The following is a 23,347-nucleotide window of genomic DNA, read 5'->3' on the forward strand; positions in this document are numbered from 1 at the left end:
TACGGTGTGCATGGATTACTTATGTGGTATATTTTGAATAACAGTATCTTGTCAGAAGAAAGGTGAATAAAACAACATTGGATTGTAAATTGACAGTCTGTCCATTGTATTATTGAAATATTTTTTTACTCTTTATCAGATAGAATTCCCATCATCAAATTCACTCTTTTAAAGTATACAGCTCAATGTTTTGTTTTGTTTTTTAAGTCGTGGTAAGAAAGTCCTAAAATGCAAAACATTAACCTTAGACCTCTACACCTCTCTACCTTCAGTGGTAATTACATATAACTTTTTAAAACTCTACCTTTATCCTATATAATAAAAGCCTAATACGCTAAGTGTCTGGTCGGCTGGTCAGCTGTTCAATCAATCAAAGCATAATATGCTAATGATATGCTAAGACCGCTCAACTGCTCGCTATGACGTGCACTGACAACCAGGGGGCAGATGCTCCGACCTGTAGGTTAGCTTGCTGCTGGGGTCCGGCTGATCGGAACTGAGCAAGATGGGCCAGACACACCCTGGAGCCCTCCCACGGTCCCTCGCTGTCTGGCCAACCTCCCATGTCCCTCCCCGGCCCCAACCATGCATCCATGGGGTCCCTCGGCCTGGCCTGTGCCCTCTCGCAATATGGGACCCCTCGGGATGTCGGAGAGCCAGTTTTTGGCCTGATCCCGCAGGCCAGGCTGAGGGACCCCACTGGTGCATGAATTCATGCACCAGGCCTCTAGTATTTTATTAAAAGGGCAAATACGATTAACCCAGCTGTTTACTTGAATTATAAAAGCAATGTGATGCAATATGAAAATAAGAAACTGTCTTATTGACAGTAATAAATGGCAATATACAGTGTACACAGGGGTCACACAGAGTAACAAACTCTCTTATAAAAATATTTTAATACCTTTAAAATTCAACTTGAAAATTATCCATGGAAAAGATTGTCAAGTCAGAATGAACACCTCATAGTCAAGCATCAGAAGTGGCACACCGGCAATTTAATATGCAACGACATCTTTTCCCCAGGCCTTTCCTTCTCTATCTGCTCCTCTACATTCCCCACTCCATCCTTTCCTCAGTCCTGAAAATGGAATGTGTTGAAATCTGTTGCTATGATTTGTGCAAACCATAACATGCTGTTAACCATCTGTAGTCACTAAGCCAGCGGAGAACTGGTCAGTCTGTGCCTCCTGGGACAACTCTCCCCTTAGCCCATCTGTAGCAGTGATTCTACCAACACCTCTCTCCTTTCATAGCTTCTGGATTTCTGAAGCTGTAATTTCAGAGGTTTTACATGACTACCAGCCTAAGGTGGACATGGCAGGGAGAACATCTTCTCCATTGTCTCCTTCCTCCTGATGGCATCATTCCTGCCCCAGGTGCCATGAAGCTGATGAGCTCACACACTGTTGAACACATTCTCTAGCATGTTTTGCAATCTTTCCCATGTGAGGTATAGCATTTTTCATGATACTTGCTACATTTGTAATTGAAAGATAAATACCTTCTTCTCTGAAACTTTTTTTAAAAATTGATATCAGAGAGGAAGGGAGAGGGAGAGAGAGAGAGAAACATCAGTGATGAGAGAGAATCATTGATCAGCTGCCTCCTGCACAGCCCCTACTGGGGATGGAGCCTGCAACCCGGCCATGTGCCCTGGACCGGAATGGAACCCGACCCTTCATTCCACAGTCCTACACTCTGCCCACTGAGCCAAACCAATTAGGGCTCTGAAACTTTCTTTTAAACCATCTGTGTCTTGATGGGCAGCTGTCCTGGGCACCATCCCAAGGCTCCATTACATAATGACTTCCTCCAGTGTAGTCCGCATAATGCCTGGTTGAGAGGCAACTGTTGAGAACTGTCATCATCCATTGTCATGAAACAGAACACCTGTTTAGCTCCTGCCCTCACTGCTGCTGGTCCTTCTCCAGAGCTGCGGGAAGGGCGGGATCCTACACCATGGTCCCCACAGCAGTGGCAGCCTGGGCTCTGCACACATGCTTGGGCCACCCTCGTAGCTGGGGCCACCCTCGGAGCTGTGACCTCACCTCCAGGGAGCCTGAGTGAAGCTAGGGGCCACCCCTGTGGAGCCTGAAGGCCATGCTGCCCAGCCCTGCTCCACCCATCTGGGTGGAGGAGGTCTAGGCCATGGCCTAGGAGGAGGAGTGGAGCTTGGGCAACTTCGCCAAGAGGGACTAGAAGTGCCCAGCTGGAGTGGCTCAGTTGGTTAGAGCATCACCCAGCTCCAAAAGATAACCAGTTGGATTCCTGGTCAGGGCATGTGCTTGGGTTGTAAGCTTGATCTCCGGAGGCGGGCATGCAGGATAGTTAGAAAGCAAGCAAAAATCACTTTTGAACGTGTGGAAAGAGTGTAGAAAGTGTTTGAGAGTGAGGGGAAATAAGTGATGAAGCGCAGTATGCATATTACAGGACACTGTTGGAAACCACTTTGAATTCACTGAACTGCTATTATAAACTGTACTATATAGTTAGGAAACAGGTGAAAATCACTTCTCAACATGAGGAAAAAGGGTAGAAAGGTGTTTGACAATGTGGGGAATTCAGTGCTAAAGAGCAGAATGCACATGATAGCAGAGTGTTAGAAACCCCTGGGAATTCACTCAAAAGCAGCACTAAATGGTACAAAACAGTTGGAAATCAGGTGGAAATCACTTGTAAACATCAGGAAAGAGTCCAAAATGCTATTTGTACAATGCGGGGAAAATCCTGGTAAAGAGGAGTAAGCACACTACCTCAGTCCTAGAAACCACTAGAAATTCACTGAAAAGCAGCTGGAAACTTAGAAATTCACTGAAAAGCAGCTGGAAACTGAACAAAATAGTTAGAAAACACGTGAAAATGTCTTCTCAATGTGAGGAAAGAGTACAGAAAGCTGTTTGTACAATGCAGGAAAAAATATTGGTATAGAGCAGTAAGCACAGTATACCTGAGTCTTGGAATGTACTAGGAATTCACATAAAAGCAGCAGGAAACTAGACAAAATAGTTAGAAAACACGTGAAAATGACTTCTCAATGTGAGAAAAGAGTATAGAAACGGTTTGGTACAAAGCAGGGAAATCCCTGAAATAGAGCAATAAGCTCACTATACCACAGTCTTACAATCGACTAGAAAGTCAGTGAAAAGTAGCAGTAAACTGTAAGAAATAGTTGGAAGACAAGTGTAAATCACTTCTCAACTTCAGAAAAGTGTGGAAAGGTTTTTGTACAATGGAGATAAATCCCTTAAATAGAGCAGTAAGCACCCTATAGCACAGTGTAAGAAACCGCTAGGAATTCACGGAAAAGCAGAAGTAACTTATACCAACTATTAAGAGAGCAAGTGAAAATCACGTTTGAACATGTGGAAAGTGTGAAAAGATGTATGTACAACATGGGAAAAAATCTTGGTAAAGAGCTGTATGCACACTATGCATCAGTCTTAGAAAATAATAGGAATTCACAGAAAATCAGCAGGAAACTGCACAAAACAGATAAACACATGGAAATGACTTCACAATGTGAGGAAATAGTACAGGAAGGGATTTGCGCACTGTGGGGAAATTCCTGAAATAGAGCAATAAGCACACTATAACATAGTCTTAGAAACCACTAGAAATTCACTAAAAGGCAGCAGCAAACTAGACAAAATCATTAGAAAACAAAGGAAATGACTTCTTAATGTGAGGGAAGAGTACAGAAAGGGATTTGCACACTATGGGGAAATTCCTGTAATATAGCAATAAGCACACTATACCGCAGTCTTAAAAACCACTAGAAATACACTGAAAAACAACTGTAAACTGGAAAAATAGTTACAAAACACTTGGAAATGACTTCTCAATGAGAGGAAAGAGTACAGAAAAGCAATTGTACAATGAGGGAAAAAATCTTAGCAAAGAGCAGAAGCACACTATATACCTCAGTCTTAGAGAATACTAGGAATTCACCGAAAAGCAGCAGGAAATTGGACAAAATAGCTGTAAAACACGTGGAAATGACTTCTCAATGTGAGGAAAGTGTACAGAAAAGGGTTTGCAATCTTGGGGAAATGACTGAAATAGAGCAGTAAAAACACTATATCACAGTCTTTGAAACCACTGAAAAGAAGCAATAAACTAGACCAAAAAAATGTGGAAATAACTTCTCAATGTGAGGAAAGAGTATAGAAAGTGTTTGCACAATGTGGAGACATCCGAGAAATAGAGCAATAATCAAACAAAACCTCAATCTTAGAAACTAGTAGGAATTCATAGAAAATCAGCAGGAAAATTGACAAAATAGTTAGAAAACAGGTGAAAATGTCTTCTCAATGTGAGTAAAGACTACAGCAAGCTGTTTGTACAATGAGGGATAAAAACTTGGTAATGAGAAGTAAAAGCATGCTATACCTCAGTCTTAGAAACTACTAGGAATTCATAGAAAAGCAGACAGAACCTGGACAATATAGTCAGAAAACACATGGAAATGTCTTCTCAATGTGAGGAAAGAGTACAGAAAAGGGTTTGTACAGTGCGTGAAAAATCTTGGTATAGAGCAATAAGCACACTATACCTGTGTCTTGGAATATACAAGAATTCACATAAAAGCAGCACGAAACGGGACAAAATAGTTAGAAAACACGTGGATATGTCTTCTCAATGTGTGGAATAAGTATAGAAAGGCTTTTGTACAATGAGCAGAAAAATCCTGGTAAAGAGGAATAAGCACACTATACCTCAGTCCTATAAACCACTAGGAATTCACAGAAAAGCAGCAGGAAACTGGAAAAAATTATTAGAAAACACGTGAAAATGACTTCTCAATGCGAGGAAAGAGTTCAGAAAGGGGTTTGCAATCTTGATGATATTCTTAAACTAGAGCAATAAACAAACTATAGCAGTTTGAGAAACCACTAGGAATTCACTAAAAAGTAACAGTAACCTGTATGAAACAGTTGGAAGACAAGTGTAAATCACTTCTAAAATTCAGAAAATAGTGCAGAAAGGTGTTTGTACAATGCGCAGAAAAATCCTGGTGAAGAGCAATAAGCACACCGTAACTCAGTCCTAGAAACCACTAGGAATTCACAGAAAAGTAGCAGGAAACTGGACAAAATACAGAACTCGAGGAAATGTCTTCTCAATGTGAGGAAAAAACAGAAAGGGGTTTGCAATCTGTGGGGAAATTCCTGAAATAGAGCAATAAACACACTACACCACAGTCTTTGAAAGCACTAGGAAGTCACTGAAAAGAACCAATAAACCAGACAAATTAGTTAGAAAAGACGTGGAAATGTCTTCTCAATGTGCGGAAAGAGTACAGTAAACTGTTTGTACAATGCGGGATAAAAACTTGGTAACGAAAAGTAAGCACACTATACTTCAGTCTTAGAATCTACTAGGAATTCATAGAAAAGCAGCAGGAAACTGGAAAAAAAAACAGTGAGAAAACACGTGGAAATGTCTTCTCAATGTAAGGAACGAGTACAGAAACAATGTACAATGGGGGGGGGTAAATCTTGGTATTGAGAAGTAAGCACACTATACCTGCATCTTGGAATCTACTAGGAATTCACAGAAAAGCAACAGGAAACTGGACAAAATAGAAAACACAAGGAAATGACTTATCAATGAGAGGAAAGAGTACAGAAAGGGGTTTGCAATCTTGGGGTAATTCCTGAAATAGAGCAATAATCTCACTATGGGAGAAGGATCCAAGATGGTGGCATAGGTAAACACCTAAACTGCTGCCTCGCACAACAATTTCAAAACTACAACTGAAAGACAAAATGTCTATCACCCAGAACCATGGGAAAGCTGGCTGAGTGGAAGTTCTACAACTAGAAGGAAAGAGAAAAGAGCATTGAGACGTGCACAAGTGCTGAAAAGCTGAGGTACGGAGGCACGCAAATCGGGCTGGCGGCGGGCCACTGGGAGCGCTGCTTTTCTCAACCCGAAGGGAGACAAGCTCCCGATTGCTCTGAACTCCAGTTTCTGGGGAGACGCAGGGGACCCAAACTCCTACAGGGAGAAGCTGGGCTGTCTGCCATTGGGTCGGAAAGTGAGGGCGGCTTGCTTGCAGGGCTGCGCGCAGGAATAATTGTTTACTGCGCTGGGGTGCGGGACTCAGGGACGCGGTCAGAGACGCAGAGCTGGCTTACTGGCAGCCATCGCTGTTTGCCACGCCCTAGCCTAGTGACACCCTGAGACCCTGCCCTGCACAACCTACAAACCCACCCAAGCTCCAAGCAGTGGCTTTAGCATATGAATGGCCTTCCCTATCGCAGCTTAACCTAGCAAACTTGCAGCCCGGGTCAGACAGCTCCAAAACCTCCAAACCCCAAGCAAAGAGGAGAAAACTGTAGTTCTCGCTGTAGCGCCTGCTGGGTGGCCTCAGACAGTAGCTGACCTGCACCCAATTGGAGATCCAGAAGCCAGTATACCTAGTGGTCAGTGTGAGACACCAGATTTCAACTGCTCACATCCATAAGTGACACATTCAAGAGGCAGACTCAGTGAGCACCAAAGCCCCACTGAAACAAGTCCTGCACCATAAGTGTGTCTCCAGCGCAGCAGTTCTTCCATTATAGACACAGCGGGTCCTCACAGCCAATTGGCCTGGAGGTCAATTCCTCCCAGTGTACCAACAGCAATCAAGGCTTAACTACACCAAGACTTTGCATGAGTGTCCACAAAGGGGTATACCAAGAGTGTCCACCTCAGGTGATTGGGGAGGCTGAGCTACTGGCCCCTATAGGTCACCTACCACACAAAGCCACTCCATCAACACAGGGAAGCAGCAAAATGCGGAGACAAAGAAACATGTCACGAATGAAAGAAATGGAAGAAAGCAAACTACTGGATGACATAGAGTTCAGAACCACATTTATAAGGTTACTCAAGAATCTTCTAAAAACCGCTGAGGAATTTAGTGAGACCTTTAAGGATCTTAATGAGAATGCCAAAAAAATGGAAAAGGACCAGTCAGATAATAAGCATACACTGTCTGAAATAAAGAATATACAGAAACTCAACTGTAGATCAACGTACCCCAAGAATCAAACCAAAGATCTGAAATATGAGAAAACAAAAAACACCCAACCAGAAAAACAAAAAGAAAAAAGAACCCAAAAATATGAAGATAGTGTAAGGAGCCTCTGGGACAACTTTAAGCGTACCAACATCTGAATTTTTGGGGTGCCAGAAGAAGAGAGAGAGCAAAATATTGAAAACCTATTAGAAGAAATAATGACAGAAAACTTTCCCTACCTGGTGAAAGAAATAGACTTACAAGTTCAGGAAGCGCACAGAACCACAAACAAGAGGAATCCAAAGAGGATCACACCAAGACACATCATAATTAAAATGCCAAGGGCAAAAGACAAAGAGAATCTTGAAAGCAGCAAGAGAAAAATGGTTAGTTACCTACAAGGGAGTACCCATACAACTGTCAGCTGATTTCTCGGCAGAAACTATGCAGGCCAGAAGGGAGTGGCAAGAAATATTCAAAGTGATGAACAGCAAGAACCTACAACCAAGATTACTCTGCCCAGCAAAGCTATCATTCAGAGTTGAAGGTCAGATAAAGAGCTTCACAGACAAGAAAAAGCTAAAGGAGTTCATCAACACCAATCCAGCATTACATGAAATGCTGAAGGGTATTCTTTAAGAAGAGGAAGAAGAAGAAAAAGGTAAAGATAAAAATTATGAACAACAAAATGACATCATATACATATCTACCAACAAGTGAATCTAAAAATCAAGTGAATAAAAAATCTGAAGAACAGAATGGACTGGTGAATATAATAGAATCAGAGACATAGAAAGGAAGTGGACTGACAATTCTCAGGGGGAAGGGGATGTGAGGGGTGCAGGAAGAGATTGGACAAAAATCTTACACCTATGGATGAAGACAGTGGCGGGGGGGGGAAGGGCATGGGGTGGGGTGGGGAATCAGGTGGAGGGGAGCTATGGGGGGAAAAGAAGAGGAACACCTGTAATAATCTGAACAATAAAGATTTATTAAAAAATAAAAATAAACTCACTATGCCACAGTCTTTGAAACCACTAGGAATTCGCTGAAAAGAAGCAATGGACAGGACAAAACAGTTAGAAAACACATGGAAATGTCTTCTTAATGTGAAGAAAGAGTACAGTAAGCTGTTTGTACAATGCAGGATAAAATATTGGTAATGAGAAGTAAGCACACTATGCCTCAGTCTTAGAATCTACTAGGAAGTCATAGAAAAGCAGCAGGAAACTGGACAAAATAGTCAGAAAACACGTGGAAATGTCTTCTCAATGTAAGGAACTCCTCTGTTCTCAAATTCCCAAAGCTGCCGTCACATCCACTCTTGCTGCTGGGGCCTTGTTTTCCATTTCACTACCAAAAGAACAGCAATCAGAAGAAAAGTTTCATATATTCTCACAGTCTCACCTACTAACCTTCATGTGCCCACCTTCCCTCTGCTCATTGGGTGAACTGTGCCTTAGATCACATCTCCCCATGCTTGCTCAACGACATTTCTCCAGCAAATCTCCCTCCCTCCTATTCATCAGTTTTGCCTTCTCTACAGAATTCCCATTGGATGCAAATATGCCTTAATATAGTCCCTTGTAAAATTCTGTCTTCACCTCACATCTTCTTCCAGTAACCCCCATATTACTCTGTTTATCCTTCCAGCAAAACTCCTTGAAAGGTTTGTCTATATTTATTATCACCAATTCCTCTCCATTTTCTCTTCAATCCTTCTCTTACAGCCTTTGTCCTTACTGAAAGGTTCGGAGTGGGCCGGGGTCATGTACCTATGAAATGAGGCCATAATGTATCAAAAAAGATTTTATTCCAGGCACCTGGGTGCAGGTGGGCTGAGACCAAGAAAGGCATCAGCGAAGAGAACAGGGAGAGATAGGTTTTTATTAATCTTTGCTGGCTGTAAGCTGCTCTGCTGATGTAAGGGTCTGGTCCGTCCTTGGTTCCTCCCATGCCAGATGTCTTCTGGTTATCTGAGCTATGCTCTGCTCAAGGCTGCAAGCTTTCTGCAAGATATCTGCTAAGCACAATAAGTTTTTCTCTGCCCTGTTTTATTCTTTTTAACCCTTTCATTCCCATCTTAAAGGGTGTATATAAAAGGAAAAGAAAGGGGATGGGGTTGCCATTTCTCTACTTCATGCCTGGGAGGTCTGTTGTGGACGCCTAATAAGTAAATTCAGATTATTTCCTGGGATATAGGCCTGTAGGGTCCATTTACCTGGGTAAGAACAAATTGTCTTACTGTCTTAACTAGGACTTTTAATCTTGTTTGTATAAATTTGGTCACTATTCTGAAAATGCAGGGCCTGAAGAGGAGGAGAAGGAGCAATAGTGTTAGGGGTCCTGTAAGGGGGTAAAAGCCAGGTTAATTTGGGAAGAGCTGCTTGTAGGCTGGGCCATATGGACTGCTCTATGCTGTCCTGACTGACCTCCTTGAGCCATTGAGCATTCTGTAGAATGCATTGTGTTTTTTTTCCTTTATTTGACCTGTAGAGTTTAGATAAAACAGGGGGGGGGGTGTTAGCAATTAAATAAACTCTTCCATCTTTGGCTAAGAGATCATCTAGGGCTAGTAAGAGGACAATTGTAGGGATATAAGAGGTCTGTGAGATTTAGAAGCACTGTGAAGGTAAACAAACAGATGTGATCTGGAGAGAAATCCTGTAAATTGCCCTGGAGCCAGAGGTCTGTAATGAGTTAAAAAATATTTTGCAGCTGAAACCGGTTTGGCTCAGTGGATAGAGCGTCGGCCTGCGGACTGAAGGGTCCCAGGTTCGATTCCGGTCAAGGGCATGTACCTTGGTTACGGGCACATCCCCAGTAGGGGGTGTGCAAGAGGCAGCTGATCGATGTTTCTCTCTCATCGATGTTTCTAACTCTCTATCCCTCTCCCTTCCTCTCTGCAAAAAATCAATAAAATATATTTAAAAAAAATATTTTGCACTGTTCAGATGAGATAGTCTGAGCCAGGTGTGGGAATGTTGTCACTAACAATCTGCAGGAGAGTGAAAGTCATAATTCATTAGTCATGTGGCTGATATGCGAGAGGGGCTATTTTTCCAGGAAGGCTAGTGGGGGGGATAAGTTATTCTGGAGACGAGGTTTTTGTTGTTGTTGTTGTTTTCCAGTTTTGCCCCTTGCTAGGCATTTAGAACTTACTGCCCTGGTGAGTTTTTACATCTGTATCTGGCCTGTTGTCCTTGCTCTGGGGGTCAGGGATGATGAGGCCTGGGCACAAAAGGAGGTTGTGATGGTATCTAGTGGTGGTATTATCTGAGTTCAAGTGGGGCTTGTAACCTGGTGAAGACAAACTGTTTTATACATTTTAGTATTACTGGGGTAAAAGCTAGAATAGTAAGAGTTATGACAAATGGTCTGGTGGAAGGAAAGAGACATTAGTTTGGAGGGTTGTAGTCTAAAATATCAAAGTTTATTCTCTTAGTTTAATTTGTCCTTGGTTTAGGGAGATAGGATTTACTAGATGGCTGTGGACTGCTGTTTTACTATCTTAGTTTCCCTATTCTGCTTATTCTGGCTTACTGGCCTGTGTTATTTATATAACTTCCTTTTAACATTTCTTCCCACAAATCTTCTATAACTTTCATGAACCTTCTTACAACTTTCATAAACATTTTTACAACTTTAATTCACTTTCTTTTCCCTTTAAAAATGCATGTCCATGCCTTATGTCCTTTATTATTAAAACCATTTGATGAACATTCTCACTTTTAAGAAATATATCTTTAACAAAGTATAAGACGTTATATTATCAGTTTTAAATTTATTGATTTTCTGTAATAAAAACTAAAATTAGATGAACTCAAAACTTGTTGAAATACTTAGATGTTTATCATTTAATATAGTAATGTTTTAAAGCTTTAACTTGCCAAAGACTTTGGAAAATTATGTATAGGCCTATGAGACTGGAGAAAAGGTGGGAGAGGAAGGAGCAGGCCTAGTAGTCTGTTCCCAGGCCTCTAGCCTCTTGGATTTAAAACTGTCACATTTTTCCTTAGAGATAATATGCTAAGGTTTGGGTGATAATGAGTTCAGCTTCTGATAGTAGCCGGACTATTAAGTAAGTGTTTGTAGTTTTGCAGTAGAGGTGTGTGTGAGAGAAGGCGTTGAGGTCAGAGAAGTTTTCAGAGCATTAAAGGGGTGAGAATGCTAGCCTTAGGATCTAAAGGCTCAGTGAGGAGTCCCTTTGCCATGTTATGTTATAGAGGAGCTTTGTAAGAAAACTGAAAGTGGGAACTCAGAGGTGAGAGTACCTAGCAAGCCCGAGAAAGGAGAGTATTTCTTGTTTAGAGGAGGGGACAGTGATGGAGGTGATAAGGCATTTATAGTCTAAGGAATGGCATGGCTTTGTGGGGGTGACAGTGAAACTGAAGTAGGTGAATGTTGTTTGGTACATCTGGGCTTTTTGAGGGGATGTCTGTACCATTTCGGTCAGGCAAGAAGAATGGACAAGGAGTTATTTAGTAAGATGCAGTGTAGAGGTGAGGTGGCTAATGACTGTGAGAATAACCTGTCAACCCCCATAATAGAGACTGAGGAGGGGACAAGGGTCCCAGCAAATTCAGAGAGGGCAGTGGCCCCAGTGCTAATTAAAAAAGGAGATTGGCTTACCTGCCACCATAATCATTACCCGAGGCTCTGTCCTGGTGATGTAAGTCTGTGAGGCCTTGTTGGGGCCTGGGCAGCTTCAGTCTTTGGTGGCCAGTCCCAGGAAGTCTGGGAGCTCCAAACCAGATCCAGAGGGTGGCCTTGCTGAGTTCTGACCTGGAGGGGCCAGACTGCAGTCTTATTTCCAGTGGCCTTTCCTCCTGCACCTTGGCCAGGACCCGAGTGGGAGTCTTGTGTTTGGGCAGGACTTGGTCCAGTGTCCTCTCTTGTTGCATTTGAGGCATGGGCCTGGAGGAGGCTTAGCCCCTGACTTACTCTTGGTTGGAGGACCGGCACTTTGTTTGGGGTTCATGAGAGTGGTGGCTAGGAACTGAAAGGCCTTCGTCTGGGCTTCAGCCTTGGCCTGATCTCCTCTTTTGTTTTTGGATTTGAGTCTTCTTGTCTCTATTATTAAAGACCTTAAAGGTCATATTTGAAAGGTCTCATGGGGGAGGGTTGTCCCCTCTAGGTTTGTAGGGATAATTGGTGTATTTTCTCATGGACTGTGTAAGGCGAGAGAGGAAAACTGCCAAATTTTTATTTCTTTCCTGGGTGACTGTTGCTATTTTTTTTTATAATAATTAACTGCTTTGTGGGCTGCATTTCTCAGTCCTTCTAGACAGAGAACAATGTGGTCTTAAGACCTGCGACCTGCCTGCCCTTTCTGATAGTTCCATTGTGGTTCCCATTAGGGACAGCACCTGCTCTGACTTGCGGCGGCAGGGGGGGGGGGCGGGGGGCACGCGTGGGCAAGCGGCCTGCCAGCGGAGGGTATCTGCGTCCCTGGGCATGAAGCCAGATTTGGTGCCAGCAATCTCCCGAAGGGGGCACTTTACGGCTAGTGCCAGAGTAGGGGGAGGAAGAGAGCCGAAAACTGCTCTGGAGCAGATGTGAGACAGGGTGGTGGCAGTGGGATCTGCTCGGTAGAGTGGAGGGCTCTCAGGCTGTTGAGATGGAGAAGCCATAGACTGAGGAACCAAGGGATGATCAGCGGGATCAAAAGTGGTGAAGGAGGAGGGGGATTTGAGATTCTCTGGGGACTTAGAGTGAAGAAGGAAAAAAAAAAAACCTGTGGGGGAGAGCAGCTGTTACAGAGAGAAGGATGTGTCCTTGAGTGTAAGAAAGCCTGAATATACAGGATCTCAGACCACTTCCCCTGCCTGCGGCAGTAATTGTCAAGGTCAGTTATGATTTGGAAATTGAAAGTGCCGTTTTACTGAGGCCAGAAGTCCTGCATGAATTCTAGGGTCTGAAGGCTTTTAAGTAGACAGCTCAGGGGTGTGGTGTGGGGAATGGTCGACTGCGAATTCCCCATGGTGACTGGCAGTGGCTTAAGGTTTGCTTTCCATGAAGTTAAGGCTGAGAAAGGTGTCCCCGTCTCCCCCAAGATTCACAAGAAATGGATGGAGCCCTCCCCCTGTGACTGGTGTCCCCGTCAGGAGAGTGGGCGAGGGAACCTGGTTCCCTCTGAGGACTTGTCCCGACCAGCACTGGATTTCTGTGGGGCCAGCTGAAAGTATCATCCCGGAGCCTGGCTCCAGACCTAAAATGACAGGACAGTCCAGACGGAAGAGAACAGACTAAAGCCACTTACCTATGAATGTATGCCTGGTGTTGATGCAGGAGGAGGCAAGGCAAGGAGAGGTCCACTATCCAGTCACAGGCACAACCCAGACCAGTCCGGAGGAAGGCTAGGGGGCCCAAGTAAGTGTTGAGAGTTCAGCAGCAGTTCAGCTGTGCAGGAGCGTGGCTGGGGGCCTTCCCTGGACACAGGGGAGCTCAGCAGCCGGATGATCACGGATTCTCTGAGTGCCAAGTGCCGGTTGCTGGAACCCTGTGATGGCTCTTACTGGACCCCTCACTAGACCTTCCCGAGTTTCGGCACCAAGTGAAAGGTTCGGAGTAGGTTGGGGTCACGCACCTATGACATGAGGCCATAATGTATCAAAAAAGATTTTATTCCAGGCACCTGGGTGCAGGTGGGCTGAGACCGAGAAAGGCATCAGCGAAGAGAACAGGGAGAGATAGGTTTTTATTAATTTTTGCTGGCTGCAAGCTACTCTGCTGATGTAAGTGTCTGGTCCATCCTTACTTCCTCCCATGCCAGGTGTCTTCTGGTTATCTGAGCTATGCTCCGCTCAAGGCTGCAAGCTTTCTGCAAGATATCTGCTAAGCACAATAAGTTTTTATCTGCCCCATTTTATTCTCTTTAACCCTTTCACTTACTGCTTCACAAAAACTACTTCGCCAGAATAACTGTTGACTTCTGGTTGCTAACCCCAGCAATCATTTCTCAGTCCTCACCTTCCTCTTGACTCAGCTGGCCAGTCTTTCCTCCTGGATAGTCTCTTCACTTCGCTTGTAGGCACCACCCTTCTGGTTGCCTTCCACTTATTAACTCAGTTTCTGTTGTGGTTTGACCTCATCTTGAAGATCCGATGCTACTGGAGTGCCCCAAGGCTCTATTCTTAGTCCTCATACCTATTTATTTTACTTTTTATTTTATTGGTTAATCCTCACCTGAGGATATTTTTTTCCATTGATTTTGAAAGGTAGTGGGAGGGAGGGAGGGAGAGAAACCTTTATTGGTTGCCTCCCACACATGCCCCCACCAGGTGTTGATCGAACCTGCAACCCAGGTACATGCCTTTGACTGGGAATCGAACCGGAGATGCTTTGGTGCTTGGACCAATGCTCTAACCACTGGCCAGAGCTCAGCCTCATACCTTTTATTTATTTTATTTATTTATTTTATTTATTTTTTTAGCCTCATACCTTTTAATAAACACTCATCTCTGGGTGGAGGGTCTCATAGCTTTGAACTATTCTCTGTAAAATTATCAATACATTCATATCAATAGTCATTATTCATGTAAGGACAATCCAGATTAAATTAATTCAGCTCAAAATGTTTTCCTTGGCTGGAAATTTTTCAATGAGTCATAGAGAGCTTGCTTATATTTAAGGTTACAGATGGTATCACATTTTTCATAATTATCTGATTATGGGATAAAATAGAGATTGCAACAAAACAAAATAAAAATCAAGGAAGTTTTATAACAGATATCTCAGTGAGAATGTTTAAAAATTATATTGCATTTCCTCTTATCAGTTTCTTAGACTGTGGCTTTGCAACTTCTGATATTCACACCATTAACATAAACTCCGAGCAGTTTCCTCAAATAATTAAAAATGCCTTATGACCTAGAGATTCTACTTCTGGGGATTTATTGGAAGAAACTAATTTCAAAGGATATATGCCACCCTTACGTTCATAGCAGTGTTATTTACAACAGGCAATATTTGGAAGCAGCCCAAGTGTCCACCAATAGATAAGGATGAAAAGCTGTGGTACATATGTACAATGGAATATTACTCGGCCATAAAAAGGAATGAAATCTTACCATTTGCGACAGCATGGATGGACCTAGAGTGTATTATGCTCAGTGAAATAAGTCAGTCAGTGAAAGACAAATACCATATGGTCCATGGAATCTAAAGAACAAAATAAACAAACAAAATTGAAACAGACTCATAGACACAGAAAGAGAATAAAGGGGAGGGGTATTGAGAGACTGGGTAAAAGAGGTGATGGGATTAAGAAGTACAGATTGGTAGTTACAGAATAGTTATAGGGAAGTAAAGTACAGCATAGGGAATATATGGCCAATAATATTGTGATAACTACATATGGGGCCAGTTGGGGTATCAGAAATATTGAGGGAACACTATGTAAAGTATATGATTGTCTAACCACTATGCTGTACACCTAAAACCAATACAAAATAAAATTGAAAGAAAAAAAGATAAGCTTCTAATAACTGGAATGTAACCAAGACAAGGCCAAAATATTTCCCTTCTTGTGACTACTCCATTACTGTTTCTACATTAGGGTGAGTATATGATTGACAGAAAAGGCAAATAGCACTTTATACTTCCTGTTATCGTAAAAAAAAATAAAAATCATGGCACTGAACTCATCAACAGGGAAAGCCATGTTATGTCCTTAAAGCACCTATTGACTCTTGAGTCTGTGGTAGTTCACTAAAATGAATGTAAACTAAACATGTGCTTGTGCATTATGTTTGGTTGTTTTATAATCACTGACCTACATTATCTATAAGTTTTTACAGAATGAAATTTTTATGTTATGCAGTGGGAACCTCACCTAGTTGAAAGCGTGAAATAAATCTGACTGAGACTTTATGACTAAACTACTTTAATGAAGAAATTGAAAGATGATATGAACTGGGAAATAAATGAAGCTTTTGTAAGAATTATGCCAAAATATTTTGCAGTCATATTTTCCCCTGCCTATTCAGAAAAGAAGGAGGGAATCATCATAAGAATTATAAGGGGGAAATTATGGTAAAGAAAGTTTCAGGAGGAAGTGAAAACTCATCTTTTTCATCAGTGCATCATGTTTCAAAGCTACCTGGTATATAAAGTTTGCACCTAGAAAACAAGCCAAAACTTAGTGACTTTGAAAAGAGAACATTCAACTATTACTAAGTTAGTGTAATTAGTATACATAGTTGATCTGGATTTTTCAGGACCCAAAGTATAATCTATAAACTAGAAGCCCGATGCAGGAAGATTCGTGCTAGAATGGGCTTTCCTTTCCGGCACCGCTTTTCCACTCCGGCCCAGCCCCTTTCCGCTCAGGCCCCGGAGCCGCCTCTTTCCACTCTGGGAGCTGCCTCTTTCCGCTCCAGCCCTGCCTTCCCACGCTGCCCAGAGGCCCTGAGAGACCAGGGTTGGGGCAGAACACCTGCATCGTCACCATGGCGACGACACAAGCATCCCACCCTCCCATCACTTGGCCTCTGTGTATGCAAATTAAACGCCATCTTTGTTGGGTTAATTTGCATATCACTCCTGATTGGCTGGTGGCGTAGCGGAGGTACGGTCAATTTACATGTTTGTCTATTATTAGGTAAGATTAGCTACAAAATTGTCAGATAATTCCTCTGGTTTTAAGTTGTTAGAAATGTTCTATATATTGAGATGTTCCATTGTATTATTTGTGAGAAGTGACATTTCAAAATGTTTCCTTGACAAATAGTATCGCTGGGTGCCTTGGTGTTTTTGAATATGCAAATGTTTGAGTAATGGTATCAATTAATAAGACCAGTCCAATATTTTGAAGCTTTGTTAAGATAATTCTCTAGGAATAACATTGTGTACCATAGAGAAATGTGCAGTTTGTCAAAGTTGATAAATATTTATATTTTATTGGAGTACCTTTTCTGGCTTAGTTCAGGTTTGAGGGAAGAAAAAGCATCATCTTGGATTTTATGTTTATCTGATCACTAGTAATTGGCTGAATGTGAAAGCCTCAGACTTTGTTTTCATGACAGTTTTCCAATTGGCCTTTCTCTTGGCAGGTTCCCAAGGGAAAAGTAGTAGTTCTCAATTTCCGACTCATAGACCTTGAGAGTGACAACCTGTGCCGCTATGACTTTGTGGATGTGTACAACGGCCACGGCAATGGCCAGCGTATTGGGCGCTTCTGTGGCACGATTCGGCCTGGAGCCCTTGTGTCCAGTGGCAACAAGATGATGGTGCAGATGATTCCCGACCCCAACACTGCTGGGAATGGTTTCATGGCCATGTTCTCTGCCACTGAACCAAATGAAAGAGGTATTGCTTCTATATCATGGGAATAACATCAGTAAGGATACTCATAATTATTGAAGGCCTACTGTGTGTCAAATAGTGTCTTAGGCACTTTATATGTATTTACTCCTTTAATTTAAAGTTAGGAGAAGTTCTTCTCAAACAGCTAATAAATACCACGAAAGCACTCAGAGACCATAAATAATCAGTTCTTTTTTTAAAAGCCCATATATATTTTTAAAAAAATTCAAATATAGATAATCATGGAGTAAAAATGTAAAGTTTGCATACACATACAGCTATAGAAACATACCTCTTCACCAGATTGTAGTCCCCTTTTAGAAATAGCCATGGCTGGTAGTTCTCATTCATTTCTATACATTTGCAATAATTTTTTAAAAGTGTAAGTGTGATCATGCATTCATATTGTGTCACAACTTTCTCTTTTCATTTAACACAATATGTTGGGATATTTTCACATCAGTGCATGTGAACTCTTAAAAATAGAAACCTCTACCCTTGAAAGATAAATGCAGAGGGCAAGATCTGTTATATTTGCAGCCTTTTGCCTAAGGGGACTCCCTAATTTTTTTTTAATTTAATGGGGTTATAGGATCATATAAGTTTCAGGTGTAGATTTCTATGATAAATGATCGATATATTGCACTGTGTTCCCACCACCCAAAGTCAAATAATTTTCCATCACCATATATTAAACCCTCTTCACCCTCCACCACCCACCACCTTTCCTCTGGCAACTACTACACTGCTGTTTGTGTCCATGAGTTTCAGTTTTATATCCTATACTAGAGGCCCAGTGCATGAATTCGTGTATGGATGGGGTCCAGCTGGCCTGCCCTGATTGGGGTAGGGGGAGCCAATTGGAGGCCAGGCTGGCCGGCCCCACCCCCATCAGGCCGGTTGGCCAGTCACAGTGGTTGGTTGGCCACAGTGCGCATCATAGAGACAGGTTTGTACGGTCGTTCCGGTCCTTCCAGTCGCTTGGCTTTTATATCCTATCTAATAAAGAGGGAATATGCTAATTGACCCTCATGCTGTTGTAAAGATGGTGGCACTCACAGCCAATAAAGAGGGAATATGCTAATTGACTGCCCCAACCTCAAAGTAAAAAAAGAAGGAGTTCTTACCATTGCAACAGCATAGATGGAACTGGAGAGCATTATGCTAAGTGAAATAAGCTAGTCAGAGAAAGATAAATATCACATGATCTCACTCATTTATGGAATATAATAAACAACATAAACTGATGAACAAAAACAGATCCAGAGACAAAGAAACATCGATCAGACTGTCAAACCTCAGAAGGAAGGTAGGGGATGGGGGGTAAAGGGGAGAGATCAACCAAAGGACTTATATGCATGCATATAGGCCTAACCAATGGCACAGACAACAGGGGGCTGAGGGCATGAGTAGGGGGGATGGGGGAGTAATGGGTTATAAGGACACATATATAATAACTTAATCAATAAAGAAATTTAAAAAAATATGGCGGCACCCACAGACAATAAGGAGGGAATATGCTAATTGACTGACATGCCCTCAAAGATGGTGGGGCCAACCCAAGGCACAGGCAAACCTTGGGTGGCAGCTGCCCAGCTGCCCAGGTCCAGCCCAAGGTGGAGGCAGGCCTCGAATGGTGGCTGCCCAGCCGCCCAGGGCTGGTCTAAGGTGCAGGCAAACCTCGGATGGTGGCTGCCCAGCTGTCCAGGGCCGCCCGAGGCACAGGTAACCAGGGTTGGGCCAAGGCTTGCACAGCCAGCAGTGGTAGCAGCAGAGGTGTGATGGGGGTGTCACCTTCTCCTGATCACCAAGTCACCTCCTGCCCCTGAGGGCTCCGAGACTGTGAGAGGGGGCAGGCCGGGCTGAGGGACCCCCCTCCAGTGCATAAATTTTCATGCACTGGGCCTCTAGTGTATATATATATATATATATATATATATATATATATATATATACATATCTGTGTATATATATACATATATATACACACACACAGATATGAGTGAATCATATGATTCTTAGCTTTTTTTGACTGACTTATTTCACTTAGCATAATGTTCTCAAGGTCCATTCATGTTGTTGTAAATGGTGCTATTTTATCCTTTCTTATGGCTGAGTAGTATTCCATTGTATATATGTACCATATCTTCTTTATCCATTCCTCTATCTAAGTACACTTGTGTTGTCCCCATGTCTTGGCTAATTTGAATTATGCTGCAATGAAGATGGGGCACATATATCTTTGTGAATACATGATTTTGAGTTTTTCCAGTATACCAGTATACCCAGGAGAGGGATTGCTGGGTCAAATGATAACTCTATTAATTTTTTGAGGAATCGCCAGACTGCTTTCCATAGTGGTTGTACCAGTCTACATTCCCACCAGGAGTGCATGAGGGTTCCCTTTTTTCTACAACCTCTCCAACACTTGTTATTGTTTGTCTTATTGATAATGGCCACTCTAAAAGGTGTGAAGTGGTATCTCATTGTAGTTTTGATTTGCATTTCCCTAATTGCCAGTGCGGTTGAATGCCTTTCCTTATATCTACTGGTTCTTTGTATGTCTTCTTGGGAGAGGTGTCTGTTCACGTCTTCTCTGACCATTTTTTAATTGGGTTGTTTTTGTTTGGTTTCTTGATGTGTTTTGGATATTAAACCTTTGTCAGAGCTGTTGTTTGCAAATATCATCAGCCATTCATTTGGCTGACTCTTTGTTTTGTTGATTTCTTTTGCTGTGCAGAAGTTTTTAGTTTTATCCCATTCATTTATTTTTGCCTTTACTTCCCTTGCCTTTGGGGTCAAGTTCATAAAATGTTTTCTACAACCAAGGTCCATAAGTTTAGTACCTATGTTTTATTCAATGTAATTTGTTGTTTCAGATCTTATATTAAGGTCTTTGATCCATTTTGAATTAATTACAAATTGTAATCTCATTTCACCCTTTTGCATGTGACTTTCCAATTTTCCCAGCACCATTTATTTACTCCATTGTGTCTTTTTGGCTCCTTTGTCAAAAATTATCTGCTTATATACGTATGGTTTTATATCTAGGCTCTATTCTGTTCTATGGATCGGTATCTGTTCTGTGCCAGTACCATGCTGTTTTGATTATCATAGCTCTGTAGTATAATTTGAAGTCAGGTAGTGTGATACCTTTGGCTACATTCTTTTTTCTCAGTATTGCTTTGGCTATTTGGGCTCTTTTGTGGTTCCATACAAATCAGATGAATTTTTGTTCTATTTATTTTTTAAAAAATGACAATTGGGATTTCAATGGGGGTTACATTAAAACTGTATATTGCTTTGGGTAATATGGCCATTTTAACTATGTTGATTCTTCCAATCCATGAAAACAGGATATTTTCCCATTTTATTGTGTTTTTTTTCAATCTCTTTTAATAATGCTTTGTAGTTTTCAGTATATAGGTCTTTTGCATCCTTTGTTAAGTTTATTCATAGGTACTTTATTCTTTGGTTGAAATTGCAAATGGAATTGTTTTGTTTCATTTCTCTTTTTTAAGATTTTTCATTCATGTATTTATTTCACAATCAAAATAAATAATAATTTAAAAATCACAAATAACATTTTTAAAAGGTAAAGGAGGCTTTGTGTCACAGAAACAGACATCAGTCTAAAATGCAGCACTAAATGTGTTCTATTCACATGGTAGAATATAAATACTTAATAATTACACATAAAATTTCACTAAAGATCTGGGATGAGACAAATAACCCTTTGAAACAAACTGCCCAAATGAGTAGAGGTATGCTGCAAATAATTTCTATTACATTTTATTGCAAGATAGAAAAATCCCCAAGGTAACTATAAATGCAAGCCCCTCATTTCATGCACCTGGCCTTGGCTTTTGTCTTCCTTCTGCAGACATATCCAAATCCAGAAAGGCTTCTGCACCCCATGCTCAAAAAGGCCACCACGAGACCCCAGGAGCCTTGGCACAGACAGCCATTAATGAGCCTGTATGCAACCTTCATTCAGAACCTCCAGGGAAATCAAGAACCCAAACTTGTAGAGCAGCAGCATTTTTTGCACAATAGTTTTAACTGTGCAAAGAGCTCTCACAGGCCATGCGCATTTCATAAGCAAACCAGAATATTATCTCGTGGGGGAGAAACCAAGATGGCGGCATAGGTAAACACCTAAACTGCTGCCTCGCACAACAATTTCAAAACTACAACTAAAAGACAGAACGGACACCATCCAGAACCACAGGAAAGCTGGCTGAGTGAAAATTCTACAACTAGAAGGAAAGAGAAAAGCTCACAGAGAATTGGAGGTACGGCAAAGGGTCTTTGTGCGCGCAGAGAGGAAGGGAGGCTGAGAGCCTGGCTGACTTTCTCTGGCGGAAGGGGGAAGGAAGCCCCCGACCGCACTGAACCCCAGTTCTGACTGCACTGAACCCCAGTTCCGGGCGAGCCCCTGGGGACCCACGCTCTTACGGGGGAGTCTGGACTCTCAGGCGGAGACTCGAGCTGGGAAAGGCAGAAGTCTGAAGGCACGCGCGGGCCAGTGCGCACAAAGGCTGCGGAGGTTGCCACAGGCTTTCCCTAGTGGAAGGGAGACAGAGGCTCCTGACTGCACTGGGCCCCAGTTCTTACTGCACTGAACCCCAGTTCCAGGCGAGCCCCTGGGGACCCACGCTCTTGTGGGGGGAGTCTGGACTCTCGGGCAGAGACTCGGGAGCCGGGGAAGGCGGAGGACTGAAAGCGCGCGTGTGCCAGTGCGCACAAAGGCTGTGGAGGTTGCCACAGGCTTTCCCTAGTGGAAGGGAGTCAGAGGCTCCTGACTGCACTGAGCCCCAGTTCTTACTGCAGTGAACCCCAGTTCCAGGCGAGCCCCTGGGGACCCACGCTCTTGTGGGGGGAGTCTGGACTCTCGGGCGGAGACTCGGGAGCCAGGGAAGGCAGAGGTCTGAAGGCGCGCACGTGTGTGCAAGGGCAAGGCTGACGGGAAGCCAAGACTGAGACTCCACCCCATCCAAGCTGAGCACAGAGGCTATTGCAATTTGGCAAGTCTAATCCTATAAGGCTGTCTCCAGCACCGAACTTCTCCCAGCATAGACACAGCTGATCCTTATAGCCAACTGGCCTAGAGGTCAATTCTTTCCAGTGATACCAACAACAATAAAGACTTAATTACAACAAGGCTGTACACACGGTCCACAAAGGGATGCACCAAGAGTGTCCACCTCAGGTTAACTGGGGGGGCAGACCCACTGGGCCATATTGGAAACCTAGCACACAAATCAACCTTACCAACTCAGGGAAGCAGTAAAAATGCGGCGTCAAAGAATCAGATCACAAACGAAAGAAATGGTGGAAAACAAACGACTGGATATAGAATTCAAAACCACAGTTATAAGGCTTTTTAAGAATATCCTAGAAAAGGCCGATAAATATAACGAGACCCTCAAAGATATGAAAAAGGACCAACTAGAAATTAAACATACACTGACTGAAATAAAAAATATTATACAGAGACCCAAAAACAGACAAAAGGAACACAAGAATCAAGTCAAAGAATTGAAATACAAAGAAGCAAAAAACACTCAACCGGAAAAGCAAAAAGCAAAAAGCAAAAAAAAAAAAAATCCAAAAAGTTGAAGATAATGTAAGAAGACTCTGGGACAACTTGAAGCGTACCAACATCAGAATTATGGGGGTGCCAGAAGAAGAGAGAGAGCAACATACTGAAAACCTATTTGAAGAAATAATGACCGAAAACTTCCCCCACCTGGTGAAAGAAATAGACTTACAAGTCCAGGAAGCCCACAGAACCCCAAACAAAAGGAATCCAAAGAGGACCACACCAAGACACATCATAATTAAAATGCCAAGAGCAAAAGACAAAGAGAGAATATTAAAAGCAGCAAGAGAAAAACAGTTAGTTACCTACAAGGGAGCACCCATACGACTGTCAGCTGACTTCTCAACAGAAACTATGCAGGCCAGACGGGAGTGGCAAGAAATTTTCAATGTGATGAATAGCAAGAACCTACAACCAAGATT

The 23,347-nt window shown here is 42.5% G+C and overlaps 1 protein-coding gene across 1 annotated transcript in view; it reads left to right on the plus strand.

The window, feature by feature from the left end:
* Nucleotides 1–4,999: 4,999 nt before the first annotated feature.
* LOC308241167 (procollagen C-endopeptidase enhancer 2-like) overlaps nucleotides 5,000–23,347 on the plus strand; it is a gene marked incomplete at both ends in the record, with an annotated part of 76,452 nt that continues 58,104 nt past the window's right edge. Inside the window, 2 exons of the mRNA XM_080654658.1 lie at nucleotides 5,000–5,038; nucleotides 17,068–17,323. Of these exons, the coding sequence (XP_080510784.1) occupies nucleotides 5,000–5,038; nucleotides 17,068–17,323 (295 nt within the window). The remainder of the gene's footprint in view (nucleotides 5,039–17,067; nucleotides 17,324–23,347) is intronic.

Source organism: Plecotus auritus (assembly GCF_963455305.1).
Source record: "Plecotus auritus genome assembly, chromosome: 2".
Lineage (NCBI taxonomy): Eukaryota > Metazoa > Chordata > Mammalia > Chiroptera > Vespertilionidae > Plecotus > Plecotus auritus.